The sequence below is a fragment of the Oryctolagus cuniculus genome, chromosome 4 (assembly GCF_964237555.1).
Source record: "Oryctolagus cuniculus chromosome 4, mOryCun1.1, whole genome shotgun sequence".
Classification (NCBI taxonomy): domain Eukaryota; kingdom Metazoa; phylum Chordata; class Mammalia; order Lagomorpha; family Leporidae; genus Oryctolagus; species Oryctolagus cuniculus.
Window position 1 is genome coordinate 126,862,789 of NC_091435.1, and position 26,398 is coordinate 126,889,186.

A 26,398-nucleotide genomic window follows, 5' to 3' on the forward strand; every position below is an offset into this window, starting at 1 on the left:
GCTGTGTGGTACAGCAGGTAAGTGTCCGCTTGGGGTGGCAGGCCTGCATCCCTATTAAAGCTCCTGGCTTGAGCCTGGGTCTGAGTCTCTCTGCTTCTGCTCTAGGTTCCTGCTAATGTGCAGCCTCGAAGGTGGTAGGTGGTTGTTCAAGTAGCTGGGTCGCAACACCCCCACAGGAGATCTGGATTGAGTTCCTGTCTCCCGGCTTTGCCCTGGACATGCTCTGGCTGTTGTGGGCACTTGGGGAGTGAACCGAAGTGTAGATGATCGTTCCCTGTCTCTCTCTCTCTGTCTCTCTTCCTTTCAAATAAAATGAGGAGCTGGTGCTGTGGTATAGAAGGTTAAGCCTCCGTCTGCACTGCCAACATCCCATATGGGTGCCAGCTCGAGTCCCAGCTGCTCCGTTTCCTATCCAGCTACCTGCTAACAGCCTGGGAAAGTAGTAGAAGATGGCCCAAGTACTTGGGTCCCTGCAACCACATGGGAGACTCAGAAGAAGTTCCTGAATCCTGGTTTTGGATGGGCCCAGCTCCAGCCATTGCGGTCATCTGGGGAACAAACCAGTGGACAGAAGACTTCTCTCTCTGTCTCTCCCTCTGTCAGTAACTCTGCTTCTCAAATAAAAAATAAATATTTTTTAAATGAAAATAAATAACTTTAAAAATGAAAAAGGTACCTTAGCTGTGCTAGCCTTATTTCAAATTCTCTTACCCACCATACCCTCAAGGGTCCATGCACATGATGTTCTCTCTGCCTAGGACTCCCCCCAACCTCTCCTGCTCCCCAGCTTTGCTCAGCCGCTGATCTGGACAGATGGCAGCTCATGTCACTCACTGCACCTGACACATTCCTTCAACAGACAGCACTTTGCCCAGCAGGTGCTCTTCCCCATGGGATCTCACAGGAGCATCAACACGTCCTGCCTAGCTTTACCTCAGCTGTAACTATGCATTTATGTGCGGGGTCACTTGATATACCACTGAGGGTATGGGTGAGGACATGAAAGCAAGGTGGACAACTGGCCCCGCAGCTCAATACGCTAATCCTCCGCCTTGCGGTGCCAGCATTCCAGGTTCTAGTCCCAGTCGGGGCACCAGATTCTGTCCCGGTTGCCCCTCTTCCAGGCCAGCTCTCTGCTGTGGCCAGGGAGTGCTTGGGCCCTGCACCCCATGGGAGACCAGGAGAAGCACCTGGCTCCTGCCATCGGATCAGCGCGGTGCGCCAGCTGCAGCGCGCCGGCTGTGGTAGCCATTGGAGGGTGAACCAACGGCAAAGGAAGACCTTTCTCTCTGTCTATCTCTCTCACTGTCCACTCTGCCTGTCAAAAAAAAAAAAAAAGCAAGGTGGAGTCTGTTCTTACCATTGACAGTGCCCAGCACAAGGCCACAACGGGAGCAGGCCCTAGATAAAAGACTTGATGAGTAAAGAAATCATTCATCAACCTTTCCCACTGATTTTATATTCAATGAAAGAATGCCTTCTCTGTCTGGGTCCCAGATCTAGGCTTCTGATTGAAACATCTCTTTTCATAGTTATCATCACAATTAAATAACCCTGTGTTCATCTCCTCCCACTGTCTTAGGAACACCTGTCTCTTCTGGTCTCTGCCTCCCCCAGGGGACATGGCACACACCCACCCTGTTCCCACATCTATTGTTCTTTCAGGAGAACCAATAACATAAACATAGGCACTAGTATCAACACATTACCCCGTTGCCCCAAAGTACTCGGCTCCCAACAGAGTACTTTCCTTCTCGATTTCTGTACCTTCCAGGGGACATAGAAAGTTCCAACATTCCTGCAACTCAGATAAAGAGTAGCTTCTTAAAGCTTTTATTAATTTACTTATTTGAAAAGCAAAGAGGGAGTGGAGAAAGAAAACTTAAAGAGAGATATGCCATTTGCTGATTTATTCCCAAAAGACTTGCAACAGCAGGGCTACAAATTCCAAAAAGTCTCCCAAAGGGAAACTGTGTGCCTTAAGAGCTGAGCTGGTTCTGGAACCAGCATCTGAGATCCAGATTCTGGAGCTCCCATTATACCATTTGTCACAACAAGCACGGTTCAGCAGATACTTTAATGAAAATACAAGAACTAGCCCCTCACTGAAGATTTCAGCATTTTTTAACCAACCGAAGAAACACTCAAATGATTTCAGATCACTGATAAGGCACACGCCAGCAAGCACACGGAAGAGAACAGTAGGAGGATGACTATATTAGGTGTGGAAACTATGCCAGTGGACGCCTGTGTCTGCCTCTGGAGCTTGGACTCCCTTTTCAAAGGTACCTGGCATTTCAAGGTGATGGAAATTACACAAACACGCCCCATGGCAAATAAACGGGGTCAGGGCACGGCCAGAGAGGGTGGCTGGCTGTGGCGCTGTCACTGCACTTAACAAAGCAAACACTGGTTTTGCAACAGTCATTTCTCAGTGCATGCACAGTATGTAATACTGGAAGAGGGAGGAGATGGTGTGCTGTGATCTCAAAGAAGAACAATAAATACTTCCAGGATCCTACTGAAGAACGAACCTCAGCGAAGGGGCTAAGTGCTGGCTTTGCAGCCAGGACTCAGCTGGCTACACATCTGGCACTAACTATAACAAGCACCCTGTTCTGTCCCTGACTAATACAATCAATATTTTTTTCGAAACTGATAAGCTTTCTCCAGAGATCCAAGAACTGCTGGCTCAGTCCTCACGCTGCTGCTTTAGGTGAGTCACTGTGTGGCTTGCTCATGTGTGGTAGGATCCATATCTCTGGGCATACTTCAGGATAATCAACTTCAGAGATCAAAAAAATGACTTTTCAAGTTCAAAACCCCAAATCCCTTCCACTTACAACCAACTCAAAATCACAAATCATAACCACATAAATGATTTCAGATGCATTCACGCTCTCAAAGTCATGAAGAGCAGCACACAGGTATAGTCCACGGAGTAAGAAATCTTGTTCTTTCAGTTAAGAATAGGTCTGTCTACTTAGACAATCAAATCCATGAAGAATAAGCCTGTCTCCATCTTACGTGATTACACAGTTCTGCCTGCTTTCCTGACTGTAACAGAACGTCCCACTTCATCACTGCTAAATACATTCACCATTAATTCACTTTAATCCCACAGTGAAAGTTTGTGGCAGCCTAAGTGTTCATTATTCAGTTGTGACCCAATTAGATGCCTCTCCTCCGTAGGTCCAACCATCCCTTATTCCTAGATGACCACAGCACTACAGTTAAACCTGTCCCAGTGTTGTACATGGGGAATGACCTGTCACCTATGTAGTTGAGCACTACCCTACTAACACTGTCCAGTAAAACCAAAGGAGACATAAAAACAAATACACTCAGACAAATCACACCGCAGACAGAAGGAGTCAGACGTTATGTAACAACTGTCAATTACTACACAATGCTGCATTTCCAATGGAGTCGGTGGCATGCTGAATGCTTCTTACTGTCAACTGATAAGGAGAGTTTCATCACGCCAGAAGGCAGGCAGGTGTGTGCCACAAAGATAAAAGATTTCTAGCACACACACGCACTCACAAACTCCCTTGCTAAGCAGAGAATGAAGGCATATGTCAAACTGAGACCCAGCCAGAAAACCCCTGGTCCTACTCTCTGGTACCAGGACTTACTCCGTTTTTTATATAAGATTTATTTTATTTTATTTATTTTGAAAGAGTTAAAGAGAGAGGTAGAGACAGAGAGAGAGAAGTCTTCCCTCCGCTGGTTCACTCCTCAGATGGCTACAACAACCGGAGCTGCACCGATCCAAAGCCAGGACCCAGGAGCTTCTTCCAAGTCTCCCATGCGGGCCAAGGACCTGGGTCATCTTCCACCTCTTTCCCAGGCCACAGCAGAGAGCTGGATCAGAAGATAAACAGTCAGGACTAAAACCAGTGCCCATATAGGATGCCGGTGTTTCAGGCCTGGGCATTAACCCGCTATGCCACAGTGCCAGCCCCAACCAGGGCTTATTCTTGAAAAGGTTTTAAGTGGCACATGCAAGATTGGGCTACCCTACTAACTTGATTTATTAAAAGTTAAGCATGGAAAGATGATGAGAAAAAGAAATTAAAAGCAGACCTCTCTTAAGATCTGCCTGAAATGCTGCAACTCCCCCACAAGGAAGGATCAGGGCACTGGGTCAGAGAAATGGAGGTGCTGATGTCTTATGAGACACATCGTGACATAGCTAATAATCCACACTGCCTCCTCTTAGGGTAAAACTGCAACTTTGACATTTACTAGTGGATAGGCTTATAAAATGGCAATAGCTGCTTCAGATGCTAAAAACATGCACTTTCCTAAAAAGTCAGAGATGGCTGTATCTTTCTAGTGGATAGAAAAACCCCTATGGGAAGGACAGAATAATCTCCAGAATAGTGATTACCTCTGGGGAGGCAAGAAGGACAAAAGCACAGGAAGGAGGGGGTGGTAGTCAGATCAGATCGATCTGAAAAAAACAGACTGAAACACGTATGTTAAAATGTTAGCATTTGGGCAGGAAGGGGGGGCACTGGTACAGTGATTAAGTGTCACTTAGGACACTGCACACCACATCAGAGTACCTATGTTCAAGTCCCAGCTCTGTTTCCAATGCCAGTTTCCTGCTTACGCACACCCTGGAAGGTAGCAGGTGATGGCTCAATTCATTGGGCTTCTGCCATCCATGTAGGAGACCCAGACCCAGTTCTGGAACTCTTGTTTGTAACCTGGCCCAGTCCCAGCTGTTATGAGCACTTGGGGAGTGAACCATCCATCAGATAGAAAATTTCTGTCTGTCCCTTGTCTCTTTTCCAATGAGAATAAACTCTTTAAAAAAGAATGAAATGTAAACAATTAACATTTAAGTGAAAACCAGACACAAAGGCACAAAGAAAATGCAGGACAGGGCCTAAGCAATGCTAAGTGGCAAAGTCCAATCATGCTGCTTTGATTAAATATAATTGCCAAGCAACACAATAAATATACACAAGCCTCCTGGGAACACTCAAGTCCAAGATAACGCACACTACAGCTGGAACTCACTTTATAGCTTTACATTCTGACAGTCCTTTCGTATCAATCTTGTTAACGAAAGACCTATATCAATACCTTTGTATTTGCCAAATAAAATGCAAGCCCTTATTTGAAGCTGCACTGGAAGATGTACTGTGTTATGTAAGGACATGTGCATTTGTTCCTCTAAATGAAGCCAAACTCCAGGAGGCCTAAATATGGCAGCCTGATTTTTAGTGCTAAAGCTAAGCTGGATCAGAGTGTAACTGACAAAGAAGTCCACATTTCTGTCGAGCATTCAATGATCAACAGCAGGACTTAGGCCTGTGCTAACAAATGCAGCTGCTGCCACAGAGAAAGCTCAAAAAAATTCACAGCCTTGTTCTCCCAGAGCCTCCAACAAACAGTCCATTCCAACAACTGAATCAACAGAATGACAGCGTTTTAGAGCTGGTCTCTATTGCTCTTGCTATCAGTTTTAACAACTGTCTATCTTAGGCGCCTATATATCTTGAGAGCATTAGATGCAGGCCACCTACAAAAAGCACACTTATATCATAGAAGCTGCAAACTGTCGGAACAGAGACCAAGTTGGTCCCAGATACTTTGTTGGATTTACACAGCCTTTTGTTAAAACATGAATTAGAATACTACTCATAAAAGAATGGAGGGTATCTTTCCTGAGTATCAGAGGTCCTGGCAACACTGAGCCCTTCAACCTACCTGGTTTGAGTAAAGCAGCAGTTGCTCAATGTATACAAGGCCTGTGCACCACACTTCTCACTATTCCCTAAGCTCTGTGTGCACAGCATCAGCAACTCACACTACTTGCCCCACACTGTAACCTACAGCATAACACTAAGGGTGTCATGCCATGAAGGCACTGAAAATACATAGATTCCTCTTCGAACTAAATTAGGGGGCGGAGGGGAGACAGGGAAGAAGGGCTTGGTTTCTAAAACATTTTAAAGAGGGGAGGTAGAGCCTGAACCCAAAGCCGTCCCTCACCACTAACATACACACATTTCCAGGATCCTGACGGTATGTTGCCAACATATACAATTCCCTTACTTATACTGGTGGGTTCTCAAGATACCTGAGATTCCTGACTCTGAACAGCATTCATTGTGGCCTAAGAAGGAATCAGCTCTGCTCTGATATTATTTAAGGACTCATGCAGGTATACTGGCTTGTTTTGATGCAATGCTCCTACTATCCAAGTCAGCCGTGGGAATTCCTTTCAACTTGCTAAAGCATCAGATACTCACAAATTTTGTGCCCAAACGCTTATCATGAAAACCAAACATCACACTGTAATATTTTGGAAGCTGAAGGAAAGAAAATCATGGCTAAACAAAAATGCTGATGTAGAAAGGAGAAATTACTCTTAATTACTCTTCAGTAAGAAGTTATAAGTATCAGATATAAGCACTCAAAAGATGCAGAGGGAGGTGGATGGGAATACCACTCATCAATCAGTTTCAAGAAAAAAATAAACACATCTATACCAAATAAAATATCGGAGAAAGAACTACAACAAGCCCCCTCTTGTGCATGGATGCATAAGTATAGGTATATAAACATATATGCATATAGGACAGAGCTTCAGGAAGCTCATGCAAGGTGCTATTATGAAAAAACTTGCATAGATTTGAAAGTTTTTGTGCACTAAAATAAACTTATCTATTAATTCCGCCTTCCCACAAATTTTCTGAAGTATCCTCACATATGTATATACCGCCATATTTTGATACAGTTTACAATATATTAAGTTACCACTAAAAATACAGTTATTTTAAAAATAAATAAAGAATTATAGTATGCTAAATAGGAACAGTTTACAGAGCCCATACTACATGAGTTTCAAGGTACTTTATCAAAATCTGATTTGCCCAATCAGAACTGTCAAAGTTCACATTCTCAGGAGTGCCTGCAGGGTTTCAAGCAACAATTCACCATCTAAAAGGAAGAGCGCTTCTCTGCAAGGTTACAGATTCAGCATCAGATAACATGGAAGCCACATCCATGGTAAATTTCCAAAAGCTAGTTTTTATCCTCCCACAGACAGAAAAGAGGGTAAACACTCACCGCAGAGAGTTGACTCCATGTGGATCTCAGAGGCTTATGGTGAATCACAATTTTCTCATCCGACTTCTGCTCTTTGGGCTCTGACTCTTCATCAGAGTCAATGTCAAGTGCTTTTTCTTTGTAGTTTTGATACAGGACTGCATTTTCTGCAATAAAACAAGCCCTGATGATCACTAATTGTCCTCAATCAACATGCAATTTATTATAAAGTGCTTCCATACTTACACAATATTTTGTCTCCAGTTTAATAAACTATGGACAAAGGGACAAATGGATTTTGTCACTGAAAAATAATTGCAGAAAAGTGACATTCTCACTCACACAGTTCTGCCCCAACCTCATCTGCAGGGCAAGGGAGGCACCTTCTATGACATGCCGACGGAAGCAATGTTTCTGTCTTTATTCACCACTCATGAAGGACAGGCAGGTCTCTTAAATCACTGGTTTTTAGAATAAACTGGATTTATTCCCTACCTTTCCTTCAAGACCTTGAAGGAACTGACTTGAATTTAACAAACATTTATTGCACATCTAGGAGGTGTCAAGTTCTAATAGTAAAATAGAAAACAAAAGGCACCTCCCCTGCTTTCATGAGTGAACAATGTAATTCAGAAAAACAAAGTCACTCCTACATGTATCTATTGCTTCAACTGATGACAAGAAAATAGTTGCTAGATGCCAGCAACTGCTATGGGAACACAGAAAAGAAAAAAATCTCAGTGTTCAAGGAGGTGACTTTAAGTGAGAAATTACCAAAAATAAATAAGTAAATCTTATATATTTCAGGTATTGGTAAATGTCATTGAGAAAAATAAACAGAGAAAGGGAGTGGAAAGTGCTGGAAAGAAGGTATGCAGATATTAAATAGGACAGTTTAGCAAAGCAGAACCAAGGTGACACTGAAGGAAGGAAAGGAAAGAGGTAAGAAAGCCAGCCACCGGTAGTTAGATAAAAAGCATCTCATTGAGGGAACAGCTGGTTCCAGGGCCCTGGAGTAGAAGACTGGTTTGAGTATATGAACAAGCAGAACCCAGAAGGCCTGTGTGGAGTACTGTGAGGAAAGAGCAAAAATATATGAGGGTACAAAAGTTCATGGGAAAAATGGAAATAACAGGTCAGCTTATTAAGGTGCAAACATATATCTAGAAACTACAGGACTGCCATACAGGTGTTCTGAGAAGAGAGTGTCAGCAGGGTGTGATCTTGTCTAGGGGTCAGGGAAATGTCAATGAGGAAAATTTAAGATCTGAAAGTTAAGGAGTTGCCGAGCTAAAGGAAAAAGTATTTGCCAAAGCCCTGAGGCAAGGGGAAGCATCATACCTTCTAAGAACAAAGGAAGGTCAGTGTGGCTGGAGCTTAGGTGTGCTTAGCGGCCACAGAGAGCAAGGTGGGTTAGAGAGATGAGCAGACTCTCCAGATCAGGGAGACCACATTAAGAACTGGGTTTTTCACTGCGTTTTACAGAAGGAGGCTTATTCACGCTGTAATGATTATATTTTATCCTAAATGCAATGGGAATTTCACTGAGAAGAGATTTCCTGAGATTGAAGAGCAAAACTGTGTGACTACATGGGAGACAAATTAGGATGCTACTGGGGTGGCCAAAGAAAGGTGACTGGGTCTTAGGCCATGTGACATAGTGACTGGTGAAAGACTGCATACGGGGACAGAGAGAAGGAAGGGTGAAGGATGCTTCCTAGGCTTCAGGTACCACAGTTGGAAAGCAGGAGACAGGAACACATGAGGAAATTCAGGTCTAGTGTGAAGGATTATCAGACTGATTTGGGACATACTGAATTTGAAATGCCTTGCCTATCTACTAGGCAAGCAAACATTTGCCTCTTGTCTTACCAACCAGAGATAGTTCTGTTTGCACCACAGCTAACATGGAATCTATGCAAGATTGTACTGATCTCTGATTGTTCTGCAGTAAAACTGAGTTTCCCCCAGTCTTTAAACTGCTTTGTGTTTGGCACCAAGTACAGGCGTAACATTGGTATGATTTTTCATTCATTCTCCTAACAAGGTAGACAGCAGTATTATTAGTCTCATTTCCCATATGACGAAACTGGGGCTCACTGAGGTTCAGGCTCTCGCTCAGTGTCACTTAACTGGTAAGTAGAAGCAGTAAAACAGGAAGCCAGGTCTGCCTGGCTCCAAGATCATGAGTGCTCACCACACAGTTACACTGCTTCCTGAGTGACTGCTATGGCTTGAATATTAGTTTTGATATCTCCAGAAGATCTGTGTATGAAAGGTTTGGTCCTGGCCGGCACCGCAGCTCAATAGGCTAATCCTCTGCCTTGCGGCGCCGGCACACCGGGTTCTAATCCTGGTCGGGGCGCCGGATTCTGTCCCAGTTGCCCCTCTTCCAGGCCAGCTCTCTGCTGTGGCCTGGGAATGCAGTGGAGGATGGCCCAGGTGCTTGGGCCCTGCACCCCATGGGAGACCAGGATAAGCACCTGGCTCCTGCCATCGGATCAGCGCCATGCGCCGGCCACAGCGCGCCGGCTGCAGCAGCCATTGGAGGGTGAACCAACGGCAAAGGAAGACCTTTCTCTCTGTCTCTCTCTCTCACTGTCCACTCTGCCTGTCAAAAAATAAAAAAGAAAGGAAGGAAGGGAGGGAGGGAGGGAGGGAGGGAGGGAAAGGTTTGGTCCTAAAAGTTTTATGTTAATGTTATGCATGAATATTTTTAACGGGCAGAAATCAAATCCAATTATAGTGTCTGATGGTAAGTTCTTTGATTTTAATTTTTATTTATTTGAAACGCCAAGAGAAACAACAGGGAGATAATCCTTCTGCTGTTTTTTTTCCCCAAATAGAGCCTAAAACTCAGTTCAAGTTTCCCACATCACTGGCAGGAGCTACTTGAGCTACCAGCTGCTGTCTCCCAGGATGAGCATTAGCAAGAAACTGGAATTGGAAGCAAAGCTAGGACTCAGGCCCAGGTACTCAGATGGGATACAGGCAGTCTAAGTGAAGTTTTAACCACTGAACCAAATGCCCATCCCTAAGTACAGCCTTTAGAAACTGTTTAGACTGGATTCAGTTCTGGAGGTGCCATGATTAAAATATGGTGGCTTTACAAGGAGGCCACACTGACATAGGTGGCAAGTGTGCTCCCAGTCTCTCCGCTCTTGGACTCACCATGTGATCCTTCCTCTGTACTTGCTTTGCCTTCGTCGTCCTCCTGCCTTACCAGATGCCAAGCCAGTGAGGTCCACCTGATCTTGAATTCCAAAACTGTGAACCCAAATATGCCTCTTTCCTTCTTAAGCAGCTTCTCTTAGGTATTTATAGTGACAAAAAAGCTAACTAATGCAGGCATATTCTTGTTAGTCATTAAATGTAAGAATCATTCATTCCTGATGTATATATTTATATTTGTAAAAAAAAAAACTCTCTATATCATATTTGAGAAGAGGGAAGAGAGAATACACAGAAAGTTACATAGTAAAAAAAAAAAAACCACACAAAACTAGCTCAAATAAAGGTTTGCTCTCTGACTTTTAAAAATCTCCAAAACCTTAACCCTCTGAAGCAAAGGTCACAGAATCAATGTCAAGTTCTAGGAGGTGCAAAGCATCTCCCTAAGAAGGCATCAAGTTGAGGTCATCTTTAGTGCACGTTGAGAGTAGTATAAAGGAAGCAAAAGGAATGAAGAGCCAGATCTCTGACCTAGCACTGTCTATGTTATTAGCCATGTGGCAGTGGACAAGTTACTACACCTCTCAGAGCTTCTGGTTTCCTCCATTACCAAAATTACAGAGATGAACTTATCCTAACCAGTTAAAATACTATTTCTAGGTTTCTTCCCCATGTCCAGTGGTTTCCTGAGATTAGTACAATGATAACCCAAGGTTATCTAACTCTTGAGTGGTTTTACTTACAGAGGAGCAGTGCTTCTTTATTCTTCAAAGGTTGGAAAATCTTAGCATTGCACAGCATGACGGAAAGCAAGTACACCCACTGCCACCAGGAACCTCCAGCCCTTAGAGGATGCAGCTGGGACTGCTCCCGCGAACTCTTGGCTGACACTTGAGCCATCTATTTTCAGAATGTCTACTAATCTGATTAGGGTTTGAACACCTGGGGGAAGCTGTTTTTGTTTTTGAGAGCCTTAACAAAAATATTATATGGCTTACAAACTCTTAAGAATATGTTTCTGTCACCCAGGAAAGTTATAATTCCCCAAAGGAAACATAAGTCAGAAATTATAATAAAATGTGGAAATATGAGGAAAAGAAATTCAAAGGAAATACAACCTAAGGAACCATGACTTAAGATCTAAAGGACAAACTCTAAGAATTATTAACTAAAAATCTAGGGCCTACGCTTTCTTCTCCACTTTTTGAGAAAAGACTGGGATGGAGCCCAAGCAGAGAAGAATTAAAAATCCCAGGACACTGACAAGTTATCAGCTTATTGAAAATTCTATGAACTTTATTCACTGTTGGTATTATTAGATGACAATTTAGCTTAGCACAGAGCTTTGCACTGTATAATTTGGGCAAAACTTGGACTTATTTCTCATTTTAAGTGTTTTTGTTACTGCATTTGGATTTCAACTTATAATTGATATTCCACATTGAAACAGCAATAAAAGTCTGGAAAATTACATGCTTACCTTCCCCATCAAATGTTCCTTGTCCTTTCAGCATTTTTTTCTAAGAGACAAGCAAAAAATTTAAAAAAGAGGAAAAAGCAAAGCAAATTATGCATGAATGAGCCAAACAGAAAATACATCTATTTTAAGTAAAAGTACTTTTTCTATTGTTCCATTCATTAGATTTCCAAAACCACAACACAGTAGATACACACAGCAGCTCACTCCTATGACCACCACAATTCATTGAAACAGTGAAATAAAATATAAATGTCCCCCACAGTCTGTCAAAACAGATTGAAAGTCCTCAAATGACCAGCCGCTCAATTCATTTTACTACTTACGATTCACCATCACTGTTACACTGAATGTTGCTATACTTGCAGAGTTGGAAAAAAAAAACACGTAAAACATTCTATAATGTCTTTTCTTTAAGATCATACACTCTAAAACAAAACAGGCTTGCTTGTGTATTACACATGTGACATTTATATAGACTGGTTCCAGTTCTCTGATTAATCAAGAAAAAATGTGGCTGCCAAAAGGAATCTCGGCCCTATTACTGAGATCTGCCTTGTTTCTGGGGAAGGCAGTACATACTCTCAAATATCGCTTTCTAGTTTTCCGTAATTCTTTATGTTCTGTTTGACAGTATTTCAGAAAGTGCAGCTCCTAGGCCTGTATCAGGTAGCAATTTCTCACAGCTGAACCTATCCTGAAATTCTGGTCCAACAATGTGTTAAATGCACTGAAAGACAACTAGGTATAAAAATGGAAATGAAATACAGAGGCCATGATGACAGGAATAAGTGACAAAACAGATGAAAAACTCTACCTTTTGGGATTCTAGTGATTGATTTTAAAATTAACACTGCCTGACATCACCTGTGTGATCACCACTTAAAAAAACAACTCCATGGGGGCCAGCAGCCAGTGCTGTGGCATAATGGGCTGGGCCACCTTTGCCTGCAGCACTGGCATCCTATGTGGGCATGGATTCAGGTCCCTGCTGCTCCACTTCTGATCCAGCTTCCTGCTGGTGGACTGGAAACAGTGAGGGATGACCCAAGTCCTTGGGCCCCTGCTCCCATGTGGGAGACCAGGAGGAAGCTCCTGGCTCCTGCTTTCCGATCATCAGCTCCAGCTGCTGTGGCCATTTGGGGAGTAAACCAGCGGGTGGAGGACTTCTATCTCTGGCTCTCCCTGTCTGTGGCTCTGCCTCTCAAATAAATAAATAAATCTTTAAATAAAAAAAAAAAAAGCTCCACAATGACCACAATGAAAGCAGAATATCATCAACAGGCTCAAAGGGGAATCAGCATTATCCTGAATTATCATCAGCTGTGGTACTATTACCCAGACTGACCCTTCCAAACAAAGGCCAGAAAAACTGACCAACACAGTGCAGACCCGGCCTCAGATATCTGCAGTAAAAGTGCTCAGGGCTGATGCAGCCAATCCTTCACTTGCCATAATTTTTGTCTTTTGTCCTGCAAATTTAGCTGGAACTTAGAAAGCTAAAAGTGATAGGAGTTCCTCTTCCTCCCACAAAGCTGTGGATAAGCCACAGAATGTTCCAGGTGTGCACATCCAACGCAGAACTAAAACAACGACACCTGGTTTCCTCTGTGTTCCTTCCCACTCTGAAGACATTCACTCTAGGCTCTGCAAACGGCAACGCCACACGCTTGCTTGCCCACTCTTACCTTTATCCTGCCCAGGCTGGAAAACTTCTCCTTGTCTTCCATCACTGCCTTCAGAACAGGCTGGGACATTCTGTTCTTCTTCTTCGAGCTGGTAGGGCTGTCAAAGTCACAGCCACTGACCACGGCCCTGCGGTAGGAGGTGGACCGCAAGCCCCTGCGCAGGGACCCCGGGCTGTCCAGATCGTTGTCCAGCTCGCCCTCCTCCCCTGCAGAGCCCAGGGGCACTCCGAGACCCTCGACCATGCTGCGCACCTTGAGCAGTCTCTTGTGGGGCTCCACATTCTGACTGTTGGATTTACTTAGTTTAATTTCCGAGGCCAGGCTCTTCGGAATGATCTGCTGCTTGCCCACTTTGAGGGCGGCAGGGCTGTTTGTACTCAAGATCACCGCAGGGTTCTCCGGGAGCTCGTTCTCCTTGGAGGGCAGCCTTTGCAGGGGCAGTTTTTGTTCCGAAGACATTTTCTGGGGAGCAGGAGAGTGTCTCGAGGGTCCCCGATCGGAGTCTTGAGCGATCTGACCGAGCTGCGCACCCAAGCCAGGGGAGTCCTTATTAGGCGCAAGGCCATTTGTGGTGGACGAAAGCACCGGGCTGGCAGTCAGTCGGGCTGGGTTCTCCTCTGGGCTGCAGGGGGCGGACGCATTAGGAGTCCGCGGGGAGCACGGCGACGGCGACGGCGGCGGCGGCACAGGCGAGGTCACCGTGCCATTCGCCGGGGATTTCGCGGAGCCGCCCGACGGCGCGTCGGGCACCTCGGGTGACTTGGGCCGCCGGAGTCGAGGAGAGGCAGCCCTGTACTCCGGGGTGACGGTCCGACCGTTGACCACAGCCCTCCGATGCGCGCACAGGAGCAGCGGGCTCCTCTGGAGCGTCCTGCCATCGGAGGCGGCGGGCACCAGGGCGGGAGTCTGCGCCGCGGGGAGAGTGCCTCGGTCCTCCACCGGGAAATCGGTAATCAGCAACCCGCTGGGGCTCTGATAGGACTGGGGCCTCGGCTTGCTCCGGCCCAGCAACTGGGGCTGGGGGGTCGACCGCCTCCGCCACAAAGGGGTTATACTGTTGCTAGAAAAATCCACTTCGCTCTCGCCGTCCATAGCGGGGAGCCTCCGGGTTAGCCCCAGGGGGAACAGTACTCACCAAGTCTGGCCTAAAGAGGAAAGAAGTTGTGTAATGTGGGCTCCAGACGAGCCGGCACGTCTCACACACCCGCGCGCTCGGAGCTTGGCGGTCACGCTGCGGTTGCGCGGGACGCGACTTGCGGCACTTACACGCCCTTTCTCGGGCAGAAACCGCCGCCACAGCGGTGCGCGGTCCCGGGTAGCAATCTGGGGTGCTGCTCCGGACGAGGCTTCCAGTCACCTCCGCGCCCCCTCCTGGGTCCGGAGACCACCCGCGCGGCTAGAGCCCGCCACCAAGTCGCGGGTGCAAGCCAGCCGACGCACAAGAAGCTTGGGACGAGTTCAGCTTTCTTGAGAAACTCGCCGCGGAACGTTCCCCTCCGCCTCCATCCAGCCGCCCGCCCCCATAGTGGGCCCCCCAAGCGCTCCAACTGCCGGGCTCCCAGTCAGATTTACCTTCCCGGGCTTGCAGAGCCCGGGGCCGAGAGGCGCCCACCAACCCGTGGGTGGCCCGGGTTCCGGACCGAAACGCCGCGGCAACAATCTCAGGAGATCATTGCTGCCGACGCCGGCGCTAGCCCTGCCCCCCAAGACTCGCCACGCCTCTGGCCTCGGCCACGCCCCCGGACTGGGCCCAGCCGGGACCCGCCTCTGTCGCGGCCCGGGGCGCGCCGCGGTCTCACCGCCCCACGTGCCGGAGTCCGCTCGTGTGCGTAGAACGGAGGCGCGCACCTGAGCGGAGTGCCGGGCTCTGGGGCTCCGGAGCTCCGGGAAGGGAGCTGCGGGCGCGCAGGGTCCTGGTAGGGAGCGCTGCGTGGGAAGGGGCTTGGGAGCCCTAGTGTGACGCAGTTTACGGAGCCCGGAGCCCCGACTGTCTGGAGTGTTGAAGCTGCACGCGCAGCTGAGTAAGTTTGTGAACCTCGAGAGCGTGACCGCGGAGCTCCAACACAGAGAGCCGTACCTTTCTCAGTATTGAGCTGGGATGAGAAAAACGGATAGTCTTGCCTTCCTAAAATGCCTTATTCTGGGGGCAGGATTGCCTTTTTAAACCTAGAGTATTTCCCAATATATATGTACGCTAGCGGCTGTGCGGAGAACTGGGTGGCTAAGAAACAGGAGGGAGGAAGTGTTCATTGAATTTTCTTTGGACTTTGTACGTTTTGAACCTTGAAAGCGATCTATTGAAAATAAGCTCAGTGCTGGGTCTGGAGCTGTGTCGCCTGGAGTTCCAAAAGTCCTACAGAGAACCAAAATAATAAATAAGTACATATATACATGCATACTTATATAAATACATACATAAAATTTTTAAAAAAATAAGCTGCTGCCTGTGCATAGAATAAAATTGAAAATCCATAGTATGGCTCAAGAGGACCCGCGCCGTCCTATCCCTTTAAATGCAGTGAGCTCCAGGGTCTCCTGGCTCACCATTCTTTGGTCACACCCACTTAAAGTTTGACAGCCTCAGAACCTTCCCTTATGTTCCTTGTTGACCTTCTGACTTCTCACCTTCTGACTTCCTGTCGACTCCTGAATTAGATCACTGCCTCATTTATTTACTTTGCCAGCCACCTGTTCTCTTGTCCAAAGATGCAAGTCTGTGTGTGTGTGTGTGTGTGTGTGTGTGTGTTTATTAGCTGTTCTTCTTTACACTTTAATGTGCAGGAGGGCAGGACCCTGCGTGTTTCCCCTGCTTATTCCAGGCACGTAGTGAACGCTTAATAAATAATCTGAATGAGTGAATGAATGAATGAGAGGTATGAAGTGAGAACAGTGGCGTTCAATTGCCAAACAGAAAGTTGGTTTTGTCCTGGCCAGCCTCCTACCCTGTAAAAAATAATGAGGCAAACTTGAGAAGAAAATGGTTTTAGACCAAAAGGTATGCGTAAGTGATTCTGTTGGCAAGACAAGCAGGTCCTCATTCAACACTGGTGCATTCAAGGAGCACCTGTGTGCAAGTTCGCCCTAGATAGTGTACATTAAATGTAATGGCCAAAAATATTAGGCCATCTCTGCGTGGTGGGATTAAGAATGTTTTTTCATGCTTCTTTGTACTTTTCTGTACTTACCACATACTTTACATGAACATATATTATTTTGATCTGAGTCATTTTTTTAAACCAGAAGAAGAAATGCTATCCAAAAATGTGTAAGAAAAAATGTTTAAAAGGAGCTTCCCAAATATTTTAATTGAAAAAAGGCACATTAGGCATGTATACACAGACCCTCTGTAACATAGGGCATGTTCTATACCAATACATGTTAGTTTTGTACTGGGAAATATGTAATATATTTACTTTTAAGAATGCTTAGTGACACGCGGAGTATTTACCTAACTCGGAATGCAATCTGTGATCTGTGTTATGAATCTGTAAATGGTGATGTGAGAAGCTGGCTTCTTGTTGGATTGCGTTAGTTCTATAAACAACTGCAACTGATGTCGGTGGAGAAATCACAGCACGACATGCCTCATTCCTGAGCAGCAACATAATGCCCACCTATACATCAACGATAATGACAAAATACCAGCCTCCCTTCCTTCACTAAGGGAAGTCTAGAAGCTCACAGACCTAGTGCCTCATTTTGCCCCCATTCAATTTATCTTATCTGCTCAAATCCAAGATATCTTCAATTGTGTGTTCTACCAAAAAACAAAAGAACTACTCAATAAACAACGTAGCATCACCAAAGGCTTTATTTTATAACTTGCTTTTAGACTTCCTTACACCTAGATCCTTTAACAATGTGCTTATGAAGAAGAATACATAAATAAAATAGGGGCTAGAGTTTGGCTTACAGTCGAGTTGCTAGACAGGTGTCCCCTATTGAGTGCCTGGGTTTTCCTCAAGACTGACTCTTGACTCCTGCTTCCTGCCAGTGCACACTCAGCAGGGGATGGCTCAAGTTGTTGAGTCCTTGTCACACACTTGGGAGACCTGTACTGAATTTCCAGCCATTGAGAGCATTTAGGGAGTGAACTAGCAAATGGTTGCCCTATCTCTTTGTCTCTCCGTATCTGTCTCTCACTCTTCTTTATGCCTTTCACATAACGAAGAAAATAGAGGCAAAATAAATTGATTAAAATTCTGTACACTGAGCTTAATTCTGAATTCGTTTTCACAATGAGCATTAATGTATGTTTTTCCACACAATATCATTGATAATGCAGTATTTCTTATAAATACTTTCCATTCATGCCTCTGGAATTTGCTTACTAATTGCTGACACCCATTCTGCAAACTTGAGGTTGGCACTATCCCATTTCAATAAAGTATAATTTTCTTGTTTGACCAAATTATGTGTCACTGCAGTCTCTGGGCCAGACAAAAGTTTCTTACAAATTTTGGTTCCATACCTTAACTATAGTCCTGAATGCTACATGAATTGAGCAAATCAACCTCTTGTTGTTTTGGATTTGCTTTCACCTATTTTGACACATCTGGCAGTTTCTCCTGCCTTCAATTGCATTTCTTAGCATACGGCTTTGATATGTATAGTACTAAAATGCACAGAATTTAATAGAAATGATGATTCAGCTATTACCGTGTTTAAAAATACAAGCATACTTCAAAAAGTTCGTGGATTGGGATTTAAAGATAAGTTTATTTTAGTGTAAAAATAAATCATGCATCAATTTTTTTCATAATATACATTTCCATGAATTTTTTGAAGCCTTATATAGAGGCAATGCCAACTCTATCATCACTGTCACCTGACCAATGTCTAGAAAGGCACATCCCAGCTTCACAGAATGTGGGACCAAGTGCTTCTTAGACTTGGAAAAATAAAGCATTCTATGTTATTAGGAATGATGCATTTCATTGGTGTATTCCAATAGCATATTGAACCACAGATTTTTCAATAGCATAATACAGAATATGTTGCTGCATATAGGGAAACATATTTGCATTGATCACCAATTATGGGTCTTTGGTACAACATTCATGCTAAGTTGTCTCTGCAATTTGTTAACTCGTCTTACTACCTTTGCTGTTATAGCCTCTGAATCTTCTTTTCACATTTGATTACCAAGCACTGGGCCATTTGTTCCTGAGGCTTGTGCACGTCTCATTGCACTTTAGCCCTGATCTCACTTCAATATGAAGAAGCTGAGGTCCAAAAACCTCTTCTCGTTCTGTTGGTAAGTGATTCAGAAATCTAAGTTGGTTCTTCATCATACTCCAGAGCCCATGCACCGAACTATGCAGGAAACCAAGCTCACCAGAGCAGAGAACTTGCTTTAAAAGTGATGGAAACTTAATTTGGCCAGATATGGTGGGAATAGAATGTGGTATAAAATGTTGAATGAGGAGTCTGGATTTTACCTAGATGCAACTGACACTTCCTGAAGGACTTTAAAATTGGCTATCTGAGGGCTGGCACTGTGATACAGCCGCTACCTGGATTGCCAGCATCCCACACGGGCACCAGTTCGAGTCCCAGCTGCCCCACTTCCGATCCAGCTCTCTGCCATGTCGTGGGAAAGCAGTGAAAGATGGCCCAAGTCCTTGGGCCCCTGCACCCTTGTGGGGGATCCGGAAGAAGCTCCTGGCACCGAATCAGCGCAACTCGGGCCATCGAAGCCATCTGGCGTGTGAACCAGGGAATGGAAGACCTCTCTCTCTCTCTGTGTCTCTCTCTCTCTCTCTCTCTCTCTCTCTCTGCTTCTGGCTCTCTGTAACTCTGACTTTCAAATAACTAAATAAATCTTTTTTTAAAATTGCTATCCATTAAAAAATGAATCTGATGATACCAGTATCAGAAACAAAAAAGCAAAGATTGACAGATTTAACCATTTTAAAAGTAACCTTTGTGAATTAAGAAAAGATGCATAAACCCATAAAACTAAAGATTCTTAGAGGGAAATTAGTAAAAATAATTAAATATCTGCATATAAATAACAAGGTTAATATTATTATCATTCACAAATAAAATAACTAAACAAACAAAAGGAAAATGAGCAGAGTGAGGATAAGCATTTTAGAGAAGATATAAATGCCCCTTATACATTAAAATATACTCGGGGAGTGGGCTCCTGACTTCAACCTGGCCTAGCTCCAGCCATTGTAGCCATTTGGGGAGTGAACCAGCCGATGGAAGATCTCGCTCTCTCTCTCTTCCTCTGCCTTTCAAATAAATAAATACATTTTTTTTTAAAAAAAGAGATGGATTTATTTAGTTGAAAAGCAGAGTTGTACAGAGAAAGGGAGAGAGAGAGCTTCTATCCACAGGTTCACTCCCTGAAATGGCCTCAATAGCTAGGGCTGGACCAAAACAAAGCCAGGGCCGCAGCTCACTAGGCTAATCCTCCACCTGCGTTGCCGGCACACCGGGTTCTAGTCCCGTTTGGGGCGCCGGATTCTGTCCCAGTTGCTCCTCTTCCAGTCCAGCTCTCTGCTGTGGCCTGGGAAGGCAGTGGAGGATGGCCCAAGTCCTTGGGCCCTGCACCCGCATGGGAGACCAGGAGAAAGCACCTGGCTCCAGGCTTCGGATCGGCGCACCAGCCGTAGTGGCCTTTAGGGGAGTGAACCAACAGAAGGAAGACCTTTCTCTCTCTGTCTCTCTCTCTCTCTCTCTTACTAACTCTGCCTGTCAGAAAAAAAAAAAAAAAAAAAAGAACAAAGCCAGGAGGCTGGAGGTCTCTCACGTGGTTACAGGGACCCAAGGAGTTGGGCCATCTACTTCTTTCCCAGATGCATTTGCAGAGAGCGAGATCACAAGCCGAGCAGCTTGGACTGGAACTGATGCTCACATGGGATGCCAGCGACTCAGGTGGTGGCTTAAGGCTATAATGGTGGTGCCACATCAAACTATTTCTTGTGGTGGCAAAAAATTCAGAAACAGACTGTTTATTGGGAAGGGATGGGTTAACAAGTCATGTTGTGCAATGCAACCATGAAAAATAATGATGTAGAGTGGGCATAGTGCATCCCACATCAGGTACCTGGGTTCAAGTACTGTCTTAGATTCCCATCCATGTTCCTCCTGATGTGTACCCTAGGAGATGGCAGATAGTGGCTCAAATACTTCTGTCATTCACATAGGAGACCCAGATTGAGTTCTGGGTTCTTGTTTTCAGCCTGGCCCAGTCCTGGTTGTTGTGGGCATTTGATGAGTGAACCAATGGATGGAAGATTCTCTCTCTTCTCTCTCTCTCTCTCTCTCTCTCCCTTTTTAAATACATACAAAAAATAATGGTGAGGGTATATAATAATTCATAAGAAAATTCAGAATATATTGTTAAATGGCCAAAAAGCTGTTTTAGAAGACATATTGCAGAATTTCCTGTTTTGAGTGGATATAGCTATGTGTTTATACTTAATGCCTAGATTTAGAAGAGTCACCAGAAGGTTATCATACCCACCTCTGGACAGTCACATTGAAGGTAATGTTTTGATTATATTTTGCTATGAAACAAATCACCTTAACAAGTACTGACATGAATTAGCAACTTTTGTTATTTATTTATGTTAGTTGATGTCTTTTATTAACTCCTCATATACCATTACTTCTCTTCTGGTTTGCTGAAGCACTAACTCAGACAATATTTGCCACAACAATGTCTGTCAAAGTACTGGCCATACATATTCCAGAATCACAGTCCTCCAAAGTTCATTCCCACTGAAAACAACTAATTGTGCCATTCTCAGCTACTCCTTTTTTTAATAGTACTTTGGGGCAGCCAGCTTCCTTCTGTTAGGTGAGGTGTAAGATTTCTTCCTCCTTTTCTTAGCACCACCATGAAGTCTCAACACAAAATGGAGAGGACTCATTTGGAATGTTACAGCGAGATAAAGTTAGTCCATCTTCTAGTTGTTTGCCTGCAAAGATAAGAAGATAAGTCTTTGCTGATGAGGAACAATTCTTTCCTTATCCTGAATCTCGGCCTTTAAGTTCAACTTCAAGTGCAATGGTTTTCTTCTTAAGGAAGTCCCATTGCAGATGGCAGATTGGAAAAGCAACTTTTGTTATTTGTGATTTCTCACCAATCTGTGGGCTGGTTTGACAGTTCTTTAGCAGATCTCACCTAAGTTCTTGCATGTGGCAACAGCCATTTGTGGAATTACCTGAGCCATAATTACATTGATTAGTGTTGGCTGTTACCTAGGTTTCCTCAGTTCTAATTTCTCAAATCTTGAATGTTCTGAACAGGATAATACCCTCATGATAATATCCGAAAACAATTACAAAGAAAAATTTGGATTGCGTGCTTGAAAAATAGGTTTTAAAGGCCGGCGCCGCAGCTCCATAGGCTAATTCTCCACCTGCGGCGCCAACACACCAGGATCTAGTCCCGGATGGGGCGCCAGATTCTGTCCTGGTTGCTCCTCTTCCAGGCCAGCTCTCTGCTTGGCCTGGAAAGGCAGTGGAGGATGGCCCAGGTGCTTGGGCCCTGCACCCCATGGGAGACCAGGAGAAGCACCTGGCTCCTGGCTTCGGATCAGCACAATGCGCCGGCCGCAGTGCACCGGCCACGGCGACCATTGGAGGGTGAACCAACAGTAAAGGAAGACCTTTCTGTCTGTCTCTCTCTCTCACTATCCACTCTGCCTGTCCAAAAAAAAAAAAAGGTTTTAAGAATTGATTACTTCTCATTAGGAAGCAAAAATTTTAAAAAATTTTCTGTAGAACTTGTAGCAATGATTTGTGTATTATCTCACATTTTTAAACATTTTTAAAAGATTTATTTATTCATTTATTTGAAAGGCAGAATGATGAGGTAGGGGAGTGATTTTCCAAGTGCTGGTTCACTCCCCAAATGGCTGCAAAAATCATGGATTGGCCAGGAGCGAAGAACTCCATCCAGGTCTCCCATGTAGGTGGTAGGGACTCAAGTATGTGAAGCATTATCTACTGTTTCACAAGTGTATTTGCAGGGAACTGGGTACAAAGAAGAGCAGCCAGGACTCGAAAAAACACTCTAAATATCTTTTGAGCACTTGTATACCAAGCCATCTTTGAAGTGCTTTAATGTATTAAGTACTTCAATTCTCGCAACAACCATATGAAGTAACAATTTCCACTATCTCCATTTTATGGATGATGAAACTAAAACCTAGAGACAATAGCAACCCATGCCATCTGGATTCAGTTTGGCTCAAAACTGTTATACTATTTTGCCATGTTGTTTGTGATCCCATTGTTCATTTGCATATTTTTGCAAATGAAATGTAATCACCCCAAAGTCAGAGTGGTTCTATCTCCCACAGTGCTTCTGTAATGGACTGATTGATCAACTGATGATGATGCCCAGAGTTACCGTCAGGAAGAGGAAGAGCAGCAAGAGGGGGTTCTCCAAGAAGCCAGAGGAAGGAACGTTTCCCAAAGAAAAGTCAGGTCAGTAGCCTTGTTAATTGCCCCATATTTATTCAGGGTCAGGTTGATGCCAGACCTTGACCTAGTTATAGGTACAGGAGTAAATGAAATAGATACCTGATCTTTGCCATGCTGTATCAGGAAAGGTTGTTAGCAGACACAAAGGATTTGTTCGCTTGAGGTGTCACCAAATAATTGGTTTCAAGCAGGAGTTACTCAACAGAAAGTTTTTATTTATTTGTGACAAGTAAGACAGTGAGAGAAGAACATGCCTCCCTGAGAAGTTATCTAGGGTTTATATAGCCAGGGTTAGGGGAGTGTCCAGGATGTAGAAAAGTGGGAGTGAGGGATCCCTTCTTGTTCCAATATTCACTTAGGATGTAGCAAGCAGGCAGTGGAAGAGTCCTTCCTACTCAAACAGCACACACATCTTCATAAATTGTATGTTCTAAGTTCTGATCTCTTGCCTCTTCCTTGTTTGGGGTGACCTGGCCCTTCTGAGTACAATGGTGCAAGGTACGTTTTCCTGGCACATCATCTGAAAAACAAGCCCAAGCCAGTAAACTGTTTCAGAGTCTCTGCCCATGTTTTTGTGCCCCTCTCTTGCCTAACTCTTTGTTGTAAGACCAACCTTGGATGGCATCTAATGCTGAAGGTGCTACTCATTTATTGCCCTTGCAGCTACACCTTCAGTCTTGGTGGGCAGGCAATCCAACTTGCAGCCTTATGGAGAAAGCAATCAGAAAACAAATGCAGACACTTAACTGTAGATGTGGGAGTTTTCACAGTAAAAGGGAGGAGAAAATAGGGCAGTAGGTGGAGGGGAAGGGAGAAATAAGTAGTTTTAATTTCAAGACTGGTGACACTTGGCTGGAAATCAGGAAGCTGGGTTTCAGTTTGCATTTGCCACTTTTGAACTGTGGGAATGAGGACAAGTCATTTAATCTTGAAGACTACAGTTGTTTTCAGACACCAAATGAAGTTTTCCTCCTCTCTAGCACAGTTTGGGGAGCACTGGTATAAATGAGAATAATTTGAATGTGGCCCAATCCATCCAAAAGATATAGGAAAGAACACAAAAGTAAGCTTCATTTAACCAGAGTGATAAAGATTCCAAGTAAAGCAAGAGATAGATATGGAGAGCAATTCCCAGAATGAATTAGTCCTCACGAGTTATTGCCTCCACCTACCCCACCCAACCCCCCACTCTGTGCTACAGAAAACTGCTATTTCTGCAAAACCACTGCCCGGAACCAGCGATAACTGAGAATACCGATCATGGCTGCTGACTTCCTTACTGCAATGACAGATACGTAATTAAAATTATCATGGCTGACACCTGACACCATGACACTTCCAAGACTTCCAGAAACAGCAAAAGAATGGGTGATCCTCAAAGCCCACACCTATGAATATTTAATTAAACTCTACCTTAAATACCACCCTCTATGAATATCCAATTCCTCTAGACTATATAAAGAGATAACCCTAAATCCTGTTGGGTACAGCTCTCTCTCAAGCATGGTGCACTCTCTCTCAAGTATGTGCTGTTGCATTCCCAGCCAGGAATTCTTATTCACAACATTTACCCATGTCTCATCCTTTAATTCTTTCTTGTGTCAGAGACAAGAGTTTGGACCCAGGCACGCGACAAGAGTTTCAGCCATAAATTATCCATAATTCTTTTTTAAAAAAAGATTTATTTATTTACAGAGTTACACAGAGAGAGAAGGAGAGGCAGACAGAGGTCTTCCATCCACTGGTTCACTCCCCAGATGGCCCCAACAGCTGCAGCTGTGCCAATCCGAAGCCAGGAGCCAGGAGCTTCTTCCAGGTCTCCCACACGAGTGCAGGGGCCCAAGGACTTGGGCCATCTTCCACTACCTTTCCAGGCCATAGCAGAGAGCTGGATTGGAAACGGAGCAGCTGAGGCTCAAACTGGCACCCATATGAGATGCCCACACTTCGGCGGTGGCTTTGCCTGCTATGGCACAGCGCCGGCCCCCATAATTCTTTCCTTTGTCTTCATCCCTCCATGCTTGGGACAGAGGTAGTCAAAAAAAGATGAATTAATATTCTGTTAAAAAAAAGCGAAGGTATGGTTTCATTCTGTTACATTTAATTAGGAGTGGTGCCTTTAATGCAATCTTATGGTGAGATCACCTTCGCTCTTAGCAAAGGTCTAACTCATTTTGGGGAAATTGGTTACAGATGCTATGAAAACCATCACTATCACTTTTCTTTTGGGGGTGACTTTCCATTGTCTATTTTCCTTCTTTTCTCTCCTTTCCTAGATCCCACTCTTTCTCTGGATGAACAAGACAGCGTGTAGAACCACGACTCTCATTTCCTGATGTTTGCTAAGTAAAGTGAACAAAGAGGTATTTGAATAGATCACACTGTTCCTTTTGTGTGAAGAATTTGGTGTTTGCAAAAGGACTCAAGATAGAAAAAATTCTGTTGTGAACACTCCATTTTCTACATAAAATTGTATCAGGAATCATGTGGGGATACTTAAGACAGGCCGGTACTTTCAAGTTTTCTCCTGCCCAGATTTGTGTGGAATAAATCCAGACCTACCTCTCTCAAAACTCCAACAGGGTAGAATAGCTGAAATAAAGTAAACCTGTGATTACTCACTTCTGTGTTTACTTAGATATTCTGGCATTTGGCTCAAAGACAAAGCTTTATTTTTTTTTTTTTTTTTTTTTTTTTTTTTTTTTTTTTGACAGGCAGAGTGGACAGTGAGAGAGAGAGACAGAGAGAGAAAGGTCTTCCTTTTTGCCGTTGGTTCACCCTCCAATGGCCGCCGCTGCAGCCGGCGCACCGCGCTGATCCTGGCAGGAGCCAGGAGCCAGGTGCTTTTCCTGGTCTCCCATGGGGTGCAGGGCCCAAGCACCTGGGCCATCCTCCACTGCACTCCCTGGCCATAGCAGAGAGCTGGCCTGGAAGAGGGGCAACCGGGACAGAATCCGGCGCCCCAACCGGGACTCGAACCCGGTGTGCCGGCGCCGCAAGGTGGAGGATTAGCCTATTGAGCCACGGCGCCGGCTGACAAAGCTTTTTAGACATGTTATTTAAACTCAGTTTTGTCACAGATTTTAAATTGGAAGAAAAAAATAGCAACAGAATAGAGCTATTTAAACCATATACATTTAGGCTCACTACCAACTTACCCTTACCCGGCAATACTAATAGAATTTCAAAAATGCTTTCCAGAGTTGAGCTCTGCCACCTAGCAACCACTTTGAAATGCTTCCTACACTGGCCCAAGACTACACCAAATACCCAGTTTTGAAATTGGTGAGACGTTTTGCTGTGCATGGGCCACAGGCATTGAAGGGAGGATTAGAATTTTGTTTTTAGGGCAAAGGCATGCAGATTAGAAGGATTGTTTAACTGCTCAACTGGTTTTGGAATACTGTTGGCCAATTAAATGTAGATGAAAGATTGCATTGGATATTCTACACTAACAAATATTCTTTGTTTATCTGAAATTCAAATTTCACTGGGCATCCAGTATTTTTATTTGATAAATCTGCAGCCTATTGAAGAGACT

General features: G+C 44.5%; 1 protein-coding gene and 1 long non-coding RNA gene across 2 annotated transcripts in view; one reads left to right on the forward strand and one right to left on the reverse strand.

Moving 5' to 3' along the window:
• Positions 1–15,115, reverse strand: part of ARHGEF26 (Rho guanine nucleotide exchange factor 26) — a 133,479-nt gene extending 118,364 nt beyond the window's left edge. Inside the window, exons 1-4 of the mRNA XM_017346853.3 lie at positions 14,980–15,115; positions 13,408–14,552; positions 11,723–11,762; positions 7,093–7,238 (exon numbers count right to left, since the gene is read on the reverse strand). Coding sequence (XP_017202342.2) covers positions 7,093–7,238; positions 11,723–11,762; positions 13,408–14,499 — 1,278 coding nt within the window. The 5' untranslated portion in view covers positions 14,500–14,552; positions 14,980–15,115. The remainder of the gene's footprint in view (positions 1–7,092; positions 7,239–11,722; positions 11,763–13,407; positions 14,553–14,979) is intronic.
• A 59-nt stretch (positions 15,116–15,174) lies between these two features.
• LOC108177958 (uncharacterized) lies at positions 15,175–25,523 on the forward strand. Its single transcript, XR_001794652.3, has 4 exons — positions 15,175–15,428; positions 18,523–18,664; positions 22,734–22,860; positions 25,134–25,523. It is a non-coding gene; the product is annotated as an uncharacterized lncRNA (long non-coding RNA).
• Positions 25,524–26,398: the final 875 nt, after the last annotated feature.